The 19406-nt window shown below is 38.8% G+C and overlaps 1 protein-coding gene across 1 annotated transcript in view; it reads left to right on the forward strand.

Moving 5' to 3' along the window:
- COL25A1 (collagen type XXV alpha 1 chain) overlaps positions 1-19406 on the forward strand; it is a 282176-nt gene that overhangs the window by 135951 nt on the left and 126819 nt on the right. The window contains 2 exon segments of the mRNA XM_059470580.1: positions 13944-13988; positions 16075-16082. Coding sequence (XP_059326563.1) covers positions 13944-13988; positions 16075-16082 — 53 coding nt within the window.

Below are 19406 nucleotides of genomic sequence, written 5' to 3' on the forward strand. Positions count from 1 at the left end.
TCCCCTAATTTTAAAAATTGTTCATACATTCGTTGCCTTTAAGATTTCTCAAGACTGAATCTCTCAAGGTTTCTCAAGTTTCTGAATCTGTCATCTAATTCAATTAAGCTTGTTTGGACTAGAGACTGATATTTGCTAATTGTGAAATTTGTGGGGGATTTTGTTGTGTGGAGCACAGGAAGGGGCTGCCTCCCCTGGCTCTGCAGAGCCTTGCTTCCTTTGCCATGTGTGTGCTTGTGCACTGTGGCACTGTCTGCTTTGTGGCTGTATTTCAAAGGCCACAGCAAACAGGTGGCCAATAGCAAACTTTCCAGTGCCTTTTCAGATGGGTAGGCTTTTGCTGATTGCATTCACTATCACTTTAACTAGGGTAGATATTTTAGTCTTAATTTGGCACTGATGTTTGGGTTTTGATATTCAGCAGATGGTCATGACCTTGTAGTAACATCTGAGAAATATTGCCAGACCCCCTAGCATGCTTGCTCGTGAGTGGCATCGAGAAGTTAGTCTGTCTCTTTATCCAAGAGAAATTATTCCAATTGCTGTCTGCCTTGCCAAGTAGGTTTATATGCAAACTATAACATGTTCCAAACGTCATTGCCAAGTTAGTGTTTTGTTCAGGAACATATGAGTTCATGTCACCGATTTTGGGATCTAAGTAAAGCTGTAGCCTTTTTTTTTCCTCTGCCTGAGAGCTCTGCTCAGATGTTTTCCCAAGAGGAAGACTGGACACTTTTAGCAGGTCTGTGGCCTTTGCTAGGACATAGCTGTGACTGTAAGGGGGTATGAGGATGACTCACTTCCCGACTCAGTCCTAAAGTTTAAATTTGAAAAGAAGGTTCTTTGATTACTGCTTAACCTTGAGAGGGGTTATGAATACAACTTCCCATTATATGATGAATATAGCATTTCCCTGCCTCTAGTAAAATGCAACACTTAGTCATAGCAAAGTGCTAATGTTTAACTTGTAAGTTCTACTCTCAGGACATTTAGGTACAGCACCATATAAATTTATTAACTCTGGACAGCATTTTAGATGTAATGCAGAGCCTAGTGCTTTTCAACATCCCTTTCTTTTAAGACTGTGTTAAGTCATGCTGTCCAGTTTCACTAAGAAAGATGTTTGTAAAAAGTAGTTTATTCCTTTTGTGACACATTGCATATGTCACATCTGGGCAGGTTAAGACTGTAACTCTTGCTCAAACATCTGTACAAGGAACAGCCTTCCATTATGGTCATCTCCCTGAAGGTTCAGTTGTGATGCTGAGAGCCAGATTTTCAATAGTTTTGCACATGGCAGACTTGTTGCAGCTTGACTTGTAGGTAAAAAGCCATGATCTCATTGTTTCCTAGCTTGTTATGCGTTATTGTCATTTCACTCCCAATGTTACTGCAACTAGCTGCTGGTGGAAAGCTGCAGTTGTGTTTCGTAGATAGAAGACCAAGAGCAGATTGCCCTGTTTTGCAGTGAGAGATGTTTCCTTTGCAGCTGGCTTATTCTCATCCTTACTCATGCATGGATACAATTTATAAAAGTATGCTGCTGTCTATAATTTGATTAACTTTATTGACTTCAGTCCCAACTGTTTTTCCATGCTAGTAGTAGGTATGTAAAAACTGTTAATGTCTTTCTTTTACTTTCTGAAAATACTGTGAGTAAATTTTGTACCTAATCTTCCTGCATAAATAGTGAGTTATGTGTAACTGGTGTATTATTTATTATCTTATTTACAGAGCAGCATATGTAAACTATTATATGTTAGAGGACAGTTAGTTTTGCAATATATTATGAAGAACATCCATGACATGCTTTTTGCTTGAAACTCTGCCAAATCTCAAGATACTTCTTTCAAATTCAGCACTTGTCCAAGTAAAAGCCCCGCAGCTTCAGGGGAAGATTTGCCTCAGTCAAAGCTGATAAGGCCCTCTGGAATTGCCTATAAAGTAGAAAGCTCTTCTGTGTGTGTGCTTGACTATGAGTGTATATTTGTTTGTCTGGCAGTCTCAAGTCCATTTGCTTTGCTTGAGATGGAATTTTTTACTTATTTATGCTGCTGGCTCATTTTCTTTGTATGGGTAAAGGATGAACTATATAAATTAATATGGACAGTCATTTGATTTTTGGTGTTTCTTATTATGTCATGGGGAGGATCTTGGTAAAAGAAAAGGGCACAGGTTCCACCTGTGAAAAGGCAATAATAGAGTGGATTAAGTTCTTTTAAGTTCAACATGGGGTTACAGTTGGCTGACAAAGTTACAGCATTGGATGGTTTCCAAGCTACCGTAGATACAGCTGGTCACAGAAAAGCAGCTGAGAGCATCCATTCTCTTGTGCTCCTTTCTGCAAGTTCTCCATATGTGGGATGTGTACTAAGATTTACATTTGCATCAGAACATTTTTGAAACTTAAAAACCATTGAAAAAACATAATGAAGTAAGTCACTGCAGTGGTGTGAAAGACTTTTATGCATTAATTCTTTAATCTTTACTCTGAGCCTGACGTAGTACAACTTCCCTTCGTTATCCTCTTAAATTATGAAAGAGGCCTGCACAGCAAGAATAATCCAGGTTCTGGTTGTTTTGGCATCTGCTGGAGTCTTCTTTTATTGTCATTATGCACTGCACTCACATCTCAACCTGAAGTAATGTCCAGTGGATGAAAGACAAGCTGCTATATTTCATGAATGTTGTCTCATGAGAGTGTTTAAAGCATGGGCTATTGCTCTTTCTTTGAAGGTTTTTTTTGTGGGTAAGTTTGCTATTGGAAATAATCAAGACTAAGGAGCAGGATGTAGCCCAGGATAATAAAAATATTTTACTGGTGTCTGTCAGGTTGAATAATCTCCTTGGAAACCAAAGCCTGTATCACTGCTAAAGTTCACAGGCAGCTGTAAGATGTAGACCAAAGTAAATATATAGCTTCCTCTTTATAATTTTTTGTCTTTTTCAATTATGTACCTCCTGTGTTAATTCAGGCAAAGTATTTGGAAATATTTGTCTGCAGTTTGTTGTTTTCCCCTTCTATAGGTGAATGGTGCATCAAGAAAAGGAATTTTTTTTTTTTTAGATTATACAGGAGAAAATTACATTTGTAGTTTAGGAGTAAGGCAATCCTAGCACAATTTTTATTTATGTCTTTACTTTTGTTTGTAAGCAATATTGTGCTGCTTTGCTGCTGTTATGCAATAGAGACTTATTGAACTTTTTAAAACCACTTATTGTTTTTTGTAATTAGAACTAACTTGTGCAGCTGTCACTAAGCTCCTCGTCAGATGATATATTTATTATGTTAGAAATGAGAGGAGGCACGTGAGTAAGACTTTGAAAGGAATATGCAGTGCTCAGGGTAGGGTTTTATGTTTAAATGGGTGATCAGCATGTGTGTGAGACCAAGATGATTGCAGTACCAGTGCCTGACTAGTTATGTGCTGCCTTTAATCCTGTGATATTGTGTTTCATTGTCTCCCAGTACACTACTGTCACAACTGAAATTAAAACCCTCTGAATTCAATGAACACTTTAATCTGTCATCATAATCACAAACTCTTGTCAATCATGGCTTAAAAGTTAAGCATGCGGATCAAATCTGCAGTAAGAGGAGACACCTGGACTCCACATTGTAAGTGGAGATAGTCCAGGATGCTAAAAATTGGTTTCATTTGTGTTGTACAGTTTTAACTGAATACAGTGTTGATGTTGTTGTTCTTCATCTTTAAAAACCTGGAAAGGTTACTCAGTGACTTTGTAAGAGAAACTTTTTAGAATAATATGAAACTGATATGGCAAATTATGTGATGGGAATTTTACTTGTTCATGGTAATACTTTGGATTTTAGGTGTGCTCTTGAGCTGAGAAGAAAAATCAGAATACATAGAAAAGTTGGATACCTTATAAAAATATCCCGAGTTTTACAAATGCACTAAAACTGAAAGAGGCCTTAGTTGCTTCAAAGCACTTTTATTAATTAAAATCTGTACTTGTTGAAAACTCCTGTTCTATGATAAGCATTCAGAGTAATCTGAATTGTGATCCTTAGATAATTATATTTTCATTACTGCCAGTGAAAATAACATCAGCAATTGTGATCAGGGTTGTGAGGACCTGACATGTTGCTAGCATTGCCTCTTCCCTGTCATTGTGAGACTGGGTTTTCAGTGGCTTACCTTTTTGCCACAAAGCAACTCTAGTCTGTTGTTTTTTTCTTTGCAAGCAGGACCAGATGTTTAAGAATGAAAGCTAAAGGAAACATATTCTGGCTTTACCTCTTCTTTGTCAATTAAGTCTCACATGGCTGTAATTTGGAGTGAAAGACTGGGATTTAACCTTGCTGATACCAGGTCTTTGTGACCTTCTGCTGTTGTCATGAGTCGTTAAAAAATGGCAACCCAACTTCCACAAAGTTAGAAGCCTTGGAAAAATCCTTCTTTTCATATGCTTAACATATCCCATGTTTGCACGGAGGTGAGCTATCCCAACTGTTCCAAACCAAAACTAGCAGCCCGTGTTTCATCTACCAAGAGTACCAAGACTGTTTCTAATCCTGGTGTGGGTGCTTGAGCAGCACTTTTGTCCAGCTGTTGCACCTAGCTTGCTGCTGTACTGGGCCTGGCAGCTGAGAGCCACGTGGCCAGCAAGGACAAAGAATGCAAAAAAAAAGAGCAAAACAAGCAAACAAAAACAGATGGAAGAAATGTGAAGGGAAAAGGACATGAGGAATGTGCTGGGAAGTTACCACAGCAGGAATAAATTTGTGTAAGACTTGTGAGGAAATAGCAAAAGCCTTTTTAAGTCTGCCATGGTGGGGATTTCACATTCATTGTGTGATCCACATATGTAAGCCTGTGACTGTACTGCTGTGATGTGGGGAAGGTGGTTTTTTTTTTCATGAGGAGAGAAGAGATGTACACATTTAGTTGGTTGAGGAAGCTTTGAGGCCATGGGTTTCCTCAGTTGAAAGTGTACCTTCAGAGAAGGGAATGACCAGAGTCTCCCATGCACTTGCAAGGCCGTGAAAGGCTTAGATGAAAACTCACTCAGACACACAAGTAGCATTGAAGCCACAGCCAGGATGGATGGCTGCTCCCTGCTACTGCATGGAAAGGTAGCTGCCATTCACTGGGGTTGAGGGAGGTACTGACTGCCATGGAGAAGTCCTCATTTCACAGCTACACGACCTGGAATGCTGCAGTCATTCTCTGTTCTTACCTGCAGCTGGTGTTACTCTGTAAATAGTAGGGAAAGAATGACTTGTTCTTGGGGATTACAATTTGACTCTCTACTTGAGCCCTGTTGCTTCCAAAGCACTGCATTTGAGAAGGATGATATGCTTTATGTCGTTGTTTTGTTCTAATTATTTTTTATCATTTGTTGTAGTAATTTTCCTGGTGACAGACCTTTGACACTGAGATATAACATGACTTCCTTAAAGGTGGATGGAGGATTAGCTTTTTAAGGACTTCTAATTCTGAGGCTTTTGCTTTTATGTGACCGCGATTGTACCGTGTAGTTACTTTACTATCTGACTGGCTGTGTGTCCTCAAAAAGCATCTAAATTTCTTTCTAAAGTTAATTCAAATTCTCCTGAGGCTGAAGAGTAATTTAATTCTGACACCTTATTTCTTATTTCATCCACGTTATTATCTGAAAAAGTTAAACGAAGCTTAAATAGTTTTTTCTCGATATGACATATGCTTTTGGCATCATAGGGCCAGCTATTGATATGGTATGATAATAATACAATGGAATGGCCAGTTGAAATGATAATACTGTCATGCCTTGCTAGTATAGAATAGCTATCCCTACACGGTTCAGCTGTCACACAGCAATATTTGTCAGCCAGGTGATAGCAGCTATTTCTGTGTTTGCAAGATGACCATGTGTGCTTGGAGTGTTACATGTTCATTAAGATAGTTTAACAGCCTTACCAATAAAATTTAGTCTGTAAGAACCATCAAACTGTTCCAGCTCAGGCTACTGGGATCTATTTCAGACTACTTAGGCAAAATGGATCATAATTATATCTGGATGCCAATGCTGGGATCTGACATACATCATTTCATTGTTTGCCTTATGAATGTGAATCTTCACCTCTGACAGTATTTTAATTATCATTAGTTACTTGTGTTCTGCCACAGCTCTGTGGTGATGCAGTAATCTGTAAAAAAAGCAAAGTTCAAGATCCTATTCTTTCTGCATTGTTAATTCTTCCTAAAATTAGCTCACGAAAGCAGCAGTGTTTATTACCCCACTCCTTCTAATATTGAATAAAAAAGAAAGAGAGAAAATATCAATATGATTGAATTTTGTGACTGTAACACTCTGTGAGACTTCTGTAATTCAGAAAGTTTTGATGTGTGTCTGATTAGGTTAGTGAAGGCACTTCTAAATCTACAGATGTGGCCAAGGACATGGCCAAATGTTGTCGTACATAGGGATCCAGTTAAATGCAAAATATGCTGTAGCTCTCTTAGGGAAACCAGTGGCTCCACTTTTGCTGTCCCTACAGAACATGAAAATCACCATACTATAAAAATGCAGAGAAAAAATGGTGAGGGGAGGATTTGTAGAGAGAACAACTTGCTCTCACTCTTCTTACCTGTGTTAATAAGGTCATGTGTGGTATCTGTAGAAAGCAGATAACCCACCTTATAATATGGCTTTAAGAGAAGGTACATGCACCTGATATTTTATATAGTGTTTAATGAACTTGGGCTTCAGGTTGGGATGGGAACTGGTAGCCATCAGAGCATCTAAGGGGAAATATCCATTAAGAACTCAAGCATCTAGCGCCAGGGAGCAGCACCAGAAGCATTCACAAAGTTCTCAGGCAGCTTCAACCCAAAGAATTATCTAAGGGGTTGGCAGGGAAATTGTGACTTCAGAGACTCCAGAGCCTGAATCTGAAAGGAACCAAACAGGTGTAATACGTTCATGCCAGAAAACTGTAGCTGTGAGGAGTGCAGAGGGAGAGAGAAGTGGAAGTTGTGTGGTGTTTAGGGAGTGCTCAAAACCCAGGATTACTGTGAACCATTGACTGTAGCTGTTATAGAAGGAAAGAATCTTTGGATTTACAGGTAAGATGGAAAACCCCTGGTGACAAGTGGTGTCCCTCACAGCTCCCTCTTGGAACTGGTGCTCTTTAATATCTCTGTCAGTGGCCGAGACAGCAAGATGGAGCAAACCTCAGCAGGTTTGTAGATGACACCAACTGAGCAGTGCTGCTGACACAACAGAAGGACAGGATGCCATCCAGGAGGACATGGACAAGCTGTAGAAGTGGGACCATGAGAGCCACATGAGGTTCAACAAGTCCAAGGGCAGAATGCTGTACCTGGGTCAGTGCAATCCTAGACGTGAGTCGAGACCAGGAGAAGAACTCATTGAGAGCAGTCCTGTGAAGAAGGGCTTGGGGATGCTGGTGGATGACAAGCTGGACATGAGCTAACAGTGTGCACTCACAGCCCAGAAAGCCAACTGCATCTTGGGCTGCATCATGAGAAGCAAGGCCAGCAGAGTATGCTGTGGCCAGCACGGAGCTCCTCAGCATAAGGATATGGATCTCTTGGGGTGAGTCCAGAAGAGGCCACCAAGATGGCCAGAGGGCTGGAAATCCTCTCCTGAGAGGACCAGCTGAGAAAAGTGGGATTGTCCAGCCTGGAGAAGAGAAGACTGGGTGGAACAGATTACTCAGAGAAGCTGCAGATGCTACTTCTCTTACAGTGTTCAGGACCAGGTTAAATGGGGCTCTGAGCACCTGATTTAGTGGGTGGCATTCCTGCCCATGGTGTTGGAACCAGATGATCTTTAAGGTTCCTTTCAAGCCCAACCTTTCTATGATTCTGTGAAAATATATATGTGTGTGTGTGTGGGCGGGCAGGTCTGGCTATTTTGCAGGTGACGATAATGGATTCTTCCTCAGTGGCATCTGGTACTGGTGAAATTATGTTATGCTAGTTGTCTCTAATCAGGTGGTATTTAGCATGTACAGAAATGGTACTAATCTGACTTAGGACAGTCAGATTGCTTTGCTGTGGGGATCAGACAGACTCAGTTTTGACATTTCCTCTGCCAAGTTGCATAATAGTTTCTGACATGTATCCAAGGCGTGCAATGCAGTGATACTTCACTGTGAGCCAAACAGATGATGTACTGTGTGTGAAACAATGGATGTTGTTTATCCAGCCAGGACTCCAAATGGGGTAGGTAATTTTATGAGGTAGGAAGTTCAGGCATGCTGTCATGGAGAGACTGAGGTACAAAGAAGACTGACATGTCAGGTGGAGTGGTTATGCAAAGTGTGAGGAAAGAGGAGTCCAAGTTTTACATGAGTTTAAAAAGCTGAGAAAAGAGGGGAGAGAAGAAAAGGCTGTGTTGCTTTTTGATGCAAGGCAAGGCGACTTGGTTCTGAGGAAACGGCACGGCGACCCAAACTCTCTAGGGTCGCTCGGGCCAAAGATGCACGCAGATACTAATATGGTGGACGGTCTAAAAGGCCTTTATTGTCTTGTCTCGTCGGGTTTTATACTCGGGAAGGTTTTTTCTCTACGTCCGGGGGTCTTACCTTACTGTAATTGGTTAATAAGGAGTCGAAAGTTACTAATGTTAGGGGGGGTCTACATTCTTGGGTGATCTCTTACCACTAGGCGTTAGGGGGAGAGGAATCTTGCTGCTTTCCGTGACATCGCGAGATTTTTCTGAGCACCTGACCCTATCTACTACAGGCTGATGAAGTAGCCTGGAATAGATCCATGCAGAGTTTATATGAAAATGCTCAGCCTTGGAGATAGAAATCTTCCCATTGATGGCAGTGGTGTGAGAAGGGACCACAGGTGTGTCTGTTGAATCTCAGGTTGCCCAGACAGACATCCACTGGGTGTGTGCTCAGCCCACTGAGATGTTTGCTGGAGGTGGTGACCATCCTGGCAGGTGCAGGCTGGCAGGATGGGGCACTCAGCCTTACCTGGAGCCACGCACTGCTCGTGGCACGTGTATTTCACAGGAGCAGGTGTCAGGCTCAGCAGCTGCTGCTCTGCTCCACTTCCTACCTGCAGAGCTGGTCCTCCCACAGCTCTGAGGCAGGGGTGCCAGTTTGCTGGGGAGGCTCTCCTCTCCCTGTGAGCCGTGAGGGGCTGCCTCCCTTCAATGCCCTGCTCCTTCCTGAGTCACTTTGACAGGCAGAAACGTGAAGTGGGATAAAATGATGACAGCTGGGTTGTACTTTGGAAGTGGAAAGGAAGGAGTTGGATCCATTTACAGCTTGGAGTGATGGAGCTTGAAATGCAACCAATAGCAGTTACTTTGCCAGTGTCAGAGTTGAATCAGAAAGGATGGTTTGGTTGGTATAGTTCAGCTGATTGCTGGATATTTTAATCCAGATGATTTCTGCAAGGCTGACAGTTTCATGACTGATGATACTGAAGTAATTCTACTACCTTCAGCAAAGTCGCTCAGGATTTATTCTGATAATGGAGTTGTGTTAATTCATTTTTCTGACTTGACAGGAAAAAATCCTGTGTTGCTGTGACCTTTATGTGAAATGGGATGTCCTTTGAAATAGCTAGGAAAACAGTCTTCTTCTCATGTGCACGTGGAATACTTGTTACCTTTAACAATAGCTATGTGTATGTGTGAAACCATGTATGAGTGATGTGCTGGGCATCAGTAAAAGAGGGAACAGGGTTCTGAACTCTTGTGTTGTTCTTAGGCTGGTTTGGTGTAGCTCTTACTTGCAGTGACAATGCAAGTAAGAGCTTAAGTAAGCTTCTGGAGGTTGTAATAACCAAAGATATTCCTTTTGATTTGTTAATGCCACTGTAACTCTTTCCAAAATTAGGAGAAACTTGACATTCTAGATCAGCTGGTGACCAAATGACCAAGCACTTGATGTTCCTGGCAGGTGCTGATAGAGGAACTCTATGTTTCACCCACCAAATGTGGTGGGTTTTCAGTTGTTTTATTTTTTTTTTCTGTCTGCTGTTTCTGAAATGTAGAAATTTTTTCCTATAGATACACCAATAAATTTAAAGAGTACGAGTGGTTTTGTCCATTTTGTGCAGTGTGGGAGGGTTTTTTTTATTTGTGGTGATTTTTTGGTTTTTTGACAGAGTCTTAGGTAGGTAAAAGCTACTTTTTGAGTGTCTGACTCAAAAAGTGTTTGGCTTCAGAAGATAAATTTAGACAAATAATTGACTTTTTAATTGACTTAAATTTAGACAAATAATTGACTTTGAAAAGAAGCTTTTAGTTTATTGCAATTCCAAAATTTTCATCATAAATATGGAATAGCAGTGGCATTATTTTTTTTTTTTAATTTAATGGAAAAAAATGATTTCTAAGTTTTCTGTTGATAAGAATTAGTTTCATAAATGATTTTGGAAGAATAAAATAATTACAGATATTTTTTCAGATAGAATACTATAATTTCAGATATAATTCAACTAAATTAGGTTGAAAATGAAAACCAGGTGGCCTTTTATTCTAACTCCCTACAGGTAAGTAAATGTAGTGATCCTGGAAAAACAGTGTTTAGCCAAAGTTGGCTACTATAAACAAACTTTTGCTTATTGCTCAGTATCATTAGTTTTTATTAACCCAGCTCACTCTGCTGAGATTCAAATTACAATTTTTCTTACTAATATTTATATTTTAATATGAAAGTATATTTTAAAACAAAATACCCTTAAAATAATCTGGAATAAATTCAGTTCAGCTTAGACATTTCTGATATTCTTGAAGAGACTTTTTTTACCCCAGGCAGGAAAGTTCAGAGTAGTTGTGTCATGTTGAGTGTTTTGTGCAAGCTCTAAAAATCTGTGGACTTGATGTAAGCTGACATTGTCCATAATACAGCTTTATTCACTTCTCCTTCTGCTGTGATGAGTCTCCATCAAATCCTCCAATTAGTACAAAGTTATAAAATTATAGACAAATGGAAAATTTGTATTTATAGAAAAATGCCCACGGTTTTGATAGCTTGGAACTCCTGCAGCTACAGATGATGTGTTAGCAGTTGAGATTTAGAGAAAACAGCCTGTTCAGGAAAACATGAAAGCTTGTGTACTTTCTGAAGCAGTAGGTCATCTAGCGATGACCATAAATTTCAGAGTTAGTTTTCTGTGAATTGAAACCATCTGTGGTAAACAGTTTAAAATTAATTTGTTTGTATTGGTAAAAAGTAAGTAAATAGATAAATATACAGCAATTATTTTCTCAAATGATCATCAAAATAAAAAAAAAGTTTCAATATCGATCTCTTGTCTCCCAGTAAATTAAAGTTTTGCAAATTTCACCGTCTTGACAGACTTGAATAGTGCACAGATCAAAAAAGTTTTAATGGGAAAAGAGATGCCTGTCACTCAGTGGCCCAGAACTACTGCTGGTCTCATGGTCAGGGGCAGTAGTATGGTTTCATTAATATTGGTCTGAGTCCAGAGTAAGTCTCCTAACCTCAGCAGTGTAGTTACTTTGGAAACATAATAATAATAACAGTAATTTTTCTGATGATTCACACATTCAATCTAATAATCTTAGAATAATATCTTAGAAGGGATCAGCGTTTGATGACAAAGGAAAGAGCTGAACTGGAGCTGGTTTTTTGCTGTCCCTGTATACAGCTAAACTAGCAACAGAGTGCTCTATGGAAGTCTGGTTTCCTGGACAGATTTCATTCCTTCCTAAAATTCATAACTTGAAGTGACCTTCAGGATTTTCTCTTAGTGACTTTAATGTGTTTTGCTGGTGTGTAGCCAAAATTTTTCGTTTCCAAGTTCTGTTCCTTTCTCAAAAGCAAACCTGATAGTAGACTTGTTTGTGTGTGTGTGTACACCTATAGCACAGTTGAATTTTAATAAAAAGAAATACCACCATCCTGTTTAGGAGAATATTATTGCTATATGCACAATGACATGTCATTACCTGGAGAAGAACATTCTAAGTTTCTCCTGCACATCCACGTTTGTGTTGAGTCTAAGTTGCTCTACATCTGTGTTGTGACCTTGGATATAGCCCTGGAAATCTCTACAGAGGGCTTCTGCAGGGCTGTGTGCATGCAGGGGGACTCTGAGAAGTTTTGGTGTTGTGGGGGCAGAAAAAAGGAAGTGCAATGTAGAAACTTAGAGTGTCTGTAACATTCTATTCCCTGTGTAAGAAGTTTCTTTAGATCTCCTTTGCAGGAAGAAGTTGCAAGATTCTTCCATACTTAAATGACAGTTTTACTATTTTTCATGAAGCCAAAATATTCATGCGACTGATTCTGAATATCCCATGCTATTCTTGCCTTGTATGATATTGTCTTAAACTTCTGTTGCATGATGCCACTACTGCAATTATTGGAACAGGCAAGAAGGATTTTAGTCAAATTTATAATGCTCTGATAGGAGTGAACCTCTCTGCATTCAAGACTAGAGCTACTTTTCTACTTTCTCTCTCCTCCTTTTTCCTCCTGCTGTTCCTCCCTTCTCCTTTCTCTTTTCTTCTCTTCTCCCCTCTTCCTTTTTAAAGAAAGCAATAGTATTTTATTCACCTGGAGAACTAAGGCTGTTTCATATGTGTCTTGAAATTGTTTCACTAATGCTGCTTTTCAGCATCTTAGTCTTCTAAGCCAGATTGCTGCAAATATATAATTCAGAGCTATTTAAAAGCTATGGCACGATGCTTCAGATGTTTTGTAAAGTTTAAAGTAGCAGGACATTTGCACAAAGCCACCTGTGCATCTCATATCCATTACAAATGGTGAGATCCAGCCGCAGCAGAGGTACTTGTGCTCCTGCACGCCTTGCTGCTTCTGGAAATTCCACCCATGCTCTCGCCTCTCTTGTGCAGCTCAGAGAGTCCCACCTGTGGCTCTCTGTTCAGAGCAGCCAAGTCTCAGGACTTGTATCACCACCACAGCTGCTGCTTTTCCTCCAGGCTGTACATGGAGAAGTGCAAGTGTGCTTCCCTGGCACTTGCAGGAACAGTATGTCAAGGTTACCAACTAGAGGGGGGAAAGTGTCTGCAGTCTGACATCTGAGATCTGCAGTTTTTGGAAAAAGATATTGAAGGCAGATATGAGGAACAAAAAGGATTTTTCCTTTTTAAAATTTTTTTTTTATTTTTTTTTATTTCAGAGGTGACAGCAGAAGCAGGTTATATTATGTATTTGTGGAGAAAGGACAATGAGAAGTAAAGACTTATCAGCAAAAAGCATGCAGTGACTAAGCCATTGTGTTGTCTGATAAATAAGCAAATATTTAACTTGAGGCAAAGCACTGTACACTGGGTCTGGCAACACATACATTGTTGTAAAATGTTTGGGGGATGGCAAGCCAGGTGATGATTTCTTCATCTATTGCATGTTTTCAGATAGAGGCTGAAAGCAAATTCTAGAGGATTTACTCTTATAAATAAATACTAATCTTTTGGCTTAATACAGGAATAATTTAATAAAACTTAATGTCCCACAATATATTTGGTTTAGGATGACTGAAGGAAGGGTGCAGCAATTCTGAGGAATACAAAGACGTTTTTGAGAGAAGAAAAGGAACAATTTCTACTATAGGGTTCATGGTGGAAAGCACAAGAATAGATGGGCTTCAGTGCAGCGAGTTGGCCATAAAGAAAAATGTTCCATTCATCAGAACAGTGAAATATTGGGGGATAAAAAAAGCCTGTGGAAGTTGCAATAAAAATTTAGATGTGGTTAACTTTTTCCTTGAAAAAGAGGGATGAACTGGATGACCTTTAAAGTTTCTCCCAGCCTTTTTTTCAGGGAGCCTGTAGAGGGTACCATAGATGCCAATTTATTCCAAACTTCCTAAATTTTGTTTGGATTATCTTTTACCCCTGCTCAGCCAAAGTCTCTGAACATCATGTAGTAGATCAGTCTAATGCCTTTACATCTAAACAAATTATATTCTACATGTAATTTCAAGGGGAAAAGTTACTATCCACCATCTTCTTTTTAGGTCCTCCAGGGAAAAGAGGTAAGCGGGGAAGAAGAGGAGAGACTGGTAAGTTTTTAATTTCATAAGATCTGTTGTCATTTGGTGTTTTTGTGAGGATGTGTACCCAGCATGCCTTGATTTTTAGTTGTACTGCATGTGTTCTCTGAAAAAGAAATCTGAAACTTCTCTGGTAAAATATTGTGACCCTTGGCATGCATCTGGTGGCCTTCAAGATATTTCTTTGGTCTTGGGCACCCTTAATTTGCAGGCACACTTCATAATGCTCAACACAGTGCCTTTGGTAACAGGTCTGTAAGAGTCAAACCCTTCAGGGGTGTCCTCACACATACACAAGTTAGAATAACTCCACATAAGTCGGTAGTTGGAATACTGTGTCAGTGTTACATCAGGCCCCTTTGGCTGGAGGAGAACAATTTTATAAGGAAATAACAAAGGAAATAAAATTCCTTGTGTCGAGAATGTTGATAATCAGGGACATAATGTGATAAGTAGACTACTCTGTATGAGAGAAGTTGTTTTATAGAAATGAGCAGTTAAGTTCTAACAGAAATAAGAAAAAAACATTTGTAGGTTCGTTACCCTGTACCAGGGAGGTTGCTGTTGATAGAAACCTGCTGCTGGTGTGTTGCCTGAAATTTCATTTGAGGCAAAGTTATGAGATGCTGAGCACCTCTTGCTGTTGACATTCAGAGGAATTGAATCAATTACCTTGTGGGATTGAGTTTTTCATCAAGGTGAACTTTCTGGAGGCAATGCAGTAGAAAATGAGCATTTCTATTCTCCTTGGTTGTCTTGTCTAATCTGCCAGCTAGGAAAGTCTTCCAATCAACTTGATCTCTGTAAATCTTTTGTAGCCTTTCTTATCTATGTAAATGGTAATTTATCTGGCTCTTAAAAACTATTTGCATATCTTCCTGAATCACAAAATTAAAACCAAACCCTGCCAAAAGTTGATACAAATCACTTTTGTATTTCCATTCAGTGTTGTCTTGGTACCTACTTCAGAGAAAGAAGCTATGATGCAGAGGGAAATTCTGTGGTTCAAGACTGAATTACAAATGATCCTGGAAATTACTTTGTGGGATTCTCATTGATTCCTTTTAAATCTCAAATAAACACATGTTAAACTATTAATAAAGGAAACGGATCTCTCATTTGAAAACAGACCTGCACCTTAAAATGCTGTTTAAGAATGTTTGCCAGAATAAAGAAATTACCTTAGTTGCTGAACAATAAAGGTTGCATTGTTAAAACCAAAAGCCTGTCAGTATTAAAAGCAATCTCAAAGTACAGCTGCTGCTGTTTTATACTCCTTTTGCATTTCACTTTATTCAGAAATTAGAGAGAGGCATAAAAGCTTAATGAAATGCCATTGATTTGGGAGCTGCAGCTGCTCACCTTAATAAGACTGAAATAGTAGATTTGATTTGTGGCCCTTTGATAATGTTTCCAAGAACTGCTACACAAAAGTCTTTGAGGTCTAAATAATTGAAAAAATGTGCAAATATCAATTCACGAAGTGTGACATTTTAATTGGGAGCATTTTATATGTGTGCCTTGAGAGAGGAAGGTGATGAAAATAAAGTTCAGCAGTCAGGTGGCCACTGAAACCTCCCCTCACAGGCAGAGCTGGAAGTCTGGAAGATGCTGGTACATGTATTCTTGACAAGATGCCCAGGTTAAATGCCAAGGGTACTTTGTGCAATTCCGCAGCCAAGCTCTGATCCAGTGCTCACTGTGCGGTTTACTGAAACTGGTGGTGTGGTTACATGTGCTTTATGTGGAGCCTGACAAAATTAATTGTATCCATGGCTGGTATTTTTGGACTAGCATGAAATTGCATGGAAATAAATGGAGAAGCAACTTTCATAAGCTTGCATGACTGTAATTGAAGATTTGTTAAGGTAAGTGCATGCATTTAGGCAGTAGTATTTATGAGTTTCAGAGCGCTACCAAAGCACAAGATTACTTAAATGGGAGAATGTTAGATCCTGTATTACCAGTGCTGCTCACTGACAATCCCAAGGCCTTGTGCTTGACTGTGTGTGTCTTTCTTCAGTAACTTCATAACCTTACGTGTTCTTTTTTCTCTTTTTTTTTACCCTTTTCCCCCCTCTCCCCCACCCCACAGGACCTCCTGTAAGTACAGTGATACATTGTTGGTTCTTCCAGAATCAGGCAGAAATCTGTTAGATCCTGTTAAGTTATCAGCGTGATAAAATGATCATGTATACTCAAGAGGGAATTTTGATATTTATACACGCACAGTTTCTTGGAGATGAATAATTTAATCAGAGAGTTCGTTAAGAAAAGAGTCTCTAAACCAATAAAGCTTTATGTTCAGCGCTCCAGATTGCCATTTGGATTCACAACTCCATGTAAGTATGTTATACTCATTTTGCCTGTGCCTTCATAACAGATATTTTACTGAAGTATGACATTGTGTGAGTATCCTATCTTAAGGCCAGACCTGGGTTTTGCTGGGTAGTAACTTCCTCTGCATTTATCACAAAGTTGTGGGGTACAAGCTCCCTGTTCTTTAGAGGCATGGAGGCTGTCCACTGTAATTGCTACTGAAGCAAATAAGTGCTTGTGTAAAATTATTATTAAATAGTGCTCTTTCATTTAGTAAGTCGATTGAATCTTGTGCTAATTCTTCCTGTGAGAAGAATTTCTGAGGATTTGAGGTTGTTTTGTTTTTGCTTGGGTTTTTTGTATGTCTTTTGTTTGCCTTTTTTATGTATTCCCAGAGTAAATAAAAAGTCTGACTTGAAGGACAGGACTAAACACACATGCCTCAAACCTTTGTATCTGTCATGCCATCCATGTGCATCATAGGGTGTAGGAATGTGACTGTTAAAATAGTATTTCTTTTACAGTTAGAAGGCTTCTATGTTTTTTTCCTTAATAGATGCAATATTTCTACAATATTTTCAAGTGCCTATCATCTGTCTACTCCAGGATACATGCATGTTTAAGAATATTTAATTAATGTGCTGAATTGCTGCTGTGACCTAAAGATTTTACTGTTAACTGCATATATTGAGTCATGATATCACTTCCCTTTTAAGACTTTGACCATGTGCTCAGCAATTCATAGTGACAAATTCATTTAACAAGCTATCAATGAAAAGCCAGGCTTAATGCAAAAGGTGCTGTTTATTTGAAAGAAACACTGTTTTCCCCAATTTCTTTTGCAGTCCTCCTGTGAAACACAAAGAGCAAACATAAATAATGATACAAGCTATTTTCCTATACCAAGGCAATGTGGCAAGAGTTCTCTGTATGCCTCATTAAGAATGTCTCTGACTTTAACTCCCCACTGTTTCAGTATAGGTACATTAAAAGAACCCAAACAAGCAAACAATCCCCCCAAAATAAGTTGTAATCTTGGAAATAATAGCGCAAACCTGAAATAGGTTCCAAAACTGAATAATTTTAAGAAATAGTGACTTCAAATTCCAAGTTTCATACTTGAAACCTACCAAACTTCATCTTGCTGACAGGCAGCAATAGTTAGGTTGTTACAAGGCATAAAAAAGTGTAGTTTCCCTTCCTACTTGATTTCTATTTGCATAGACATTGGCTAGGGGCAACTGTTGTGAACTTAAGTATTGTTTTCACCTGGGAGACTGTGGCAGTAGTTTTCATTTAAAATATCAAATATTTGCATATCCCGCATTAAACTGGAGAATTAGGTGTATGGTGTACTTTCAAAGGCTGCCACAGTTGCTCTGTTTATTTTCCTGGTACATGACTACTGAGTGGCACGTGTAATAGCAGTCAGAGGCTGGGGATTTTGAATATTTTTATGATCTTTTACAGCAATCTCAGATTTCTTCTTTGGCATCTATGTTCTAGTGGAATCTAATATGTTATTGCCTAAGGACTAAGCCTTTTTTTTTTTTTTTTTTAATTAACTACATATTTCCCATCAGTTTACATGGATAATTCTCTTCATAAAAAGACAGAATTTCACTGGGCATCAGAAGTAGCCAGTAGCTTTTTAATCAGAGGGTTTATATAAAAAGTTGAAACACATAATTTCCATTGCCAAAGCCTCGTTTCTTCACTGTATAGTACCCAACTCATATTTCTTGGTTTGAAATACCATCTCATGCAAAAAAGTCAAGCAATACACATATTATAATTTCCTGGTAATGTACTCTGCATGTTTGTTATGTCATATGTCATGACTGTGTTGTTAATGTGTCATACCATTTCATCTCATTCAACCAGGGTCCACCAGGGCGAAATGGCTATCCGGTAACTCCTCATATATTTATGATAGCAATTTATGGTTACTCTGAAATCCTGTTGATATATTTTGGTTTCTCTTTATTACTGTCAAAAGGACCCTTTTTTTTTTTTGTTTGTTTCTCACATGTATGAAAAATGCAGGATTTCCCCTTAAAAACAAAGCAAAATAAAGAGCCTGTGACAAGTTTCCAAAAAGAACCAGACTATTTACAATGCATAAATGAGATGCACTGTTTGTTTGATGTTGTACATATTTTGTGTTGAGTTTCTTCATTCTTGCATACAACAGTCATAATTAATTAATTAAAAAACATGCTAAGATACTGCATCTCAATTTTCTGTATTAGAAAGCTGTAGTGTTGCCATATGGAACCTCTGAATCCTTATGGAACCTCTGAGTCCTTTCTTTTAATTCTCTCCTGTTTCACTTGACTGCGTTGTTCAATGCATTTTGGGCAAGGTAAAGTGTTATGACGGAGGTCCTAGAAATTGGCTGCAGTGGCTATCACAGAGTAATTTTTTGATAATCGATACAATTCATTTTTCTGTCAGTTTCATTCATACCTTTAGGATTTATTGCCTGAAAAAAAAAAAAATGAAATAATGCATCTTTCTAAAATCTATTAATAATACATTTCTTTTGAGTAGTCAGGCAAACTGTCTGCAGTGTCCCATTCATTGAAAGAAGTATATGCCTGCTGTCTCATGGGTATTAGAAGCCAAGTGACTAAATGTGATAATATATGTGCACAGCATAGTGACTGTTGAAGTATAGTAATGATCTTATTTATAGCACTTAATAGTGTAGCTTAAAGGGCCCTCCCAGATTGATTTGCCTATGTTTTTCAGACAAAATATACGTAATTTTTCAGTGTGTTTTAAAAATGTTTCCACTGGTAAATTATAAATTGTATGCCTTGAATACCTGCAATTAGAGGAGAATTTTGTAGAATCACAGACTCTCAAAATGGTTTGGGTGAGAAAGGAAATTATTGGATCATTTACTTCCAATCACTCTGCCATGGGCAGGGACATGTTCCACTAGACCAGATGGCTCAAATCCATCCAGTATGGCCTTGAACACTTAGAGAAAACTAAGATTGAGAAAACTACTGAAGATGAGTCATCCATAGCTTCTCTGGACAATCTGTTCCAGTATTTCACCACTCTCATAATTTAAAAATTCTTTCTTATATCCAGTAT

This window comes from Ammospiza nelsoni, chromosome 4 (genome assembly GCF_027579445.1).
Source record: "Ammospiza nelsoni isolate bAmmNel1 chromosome 4, bAmmNel1.pri, whole genome shotgun sequence".
Taxonomy (NCBI): Eukaryota; Metazoa; Chordata; class Aves; order Passeriformes; family Passerellidae; genus Ammospiza; species Ammospiza nelsoni.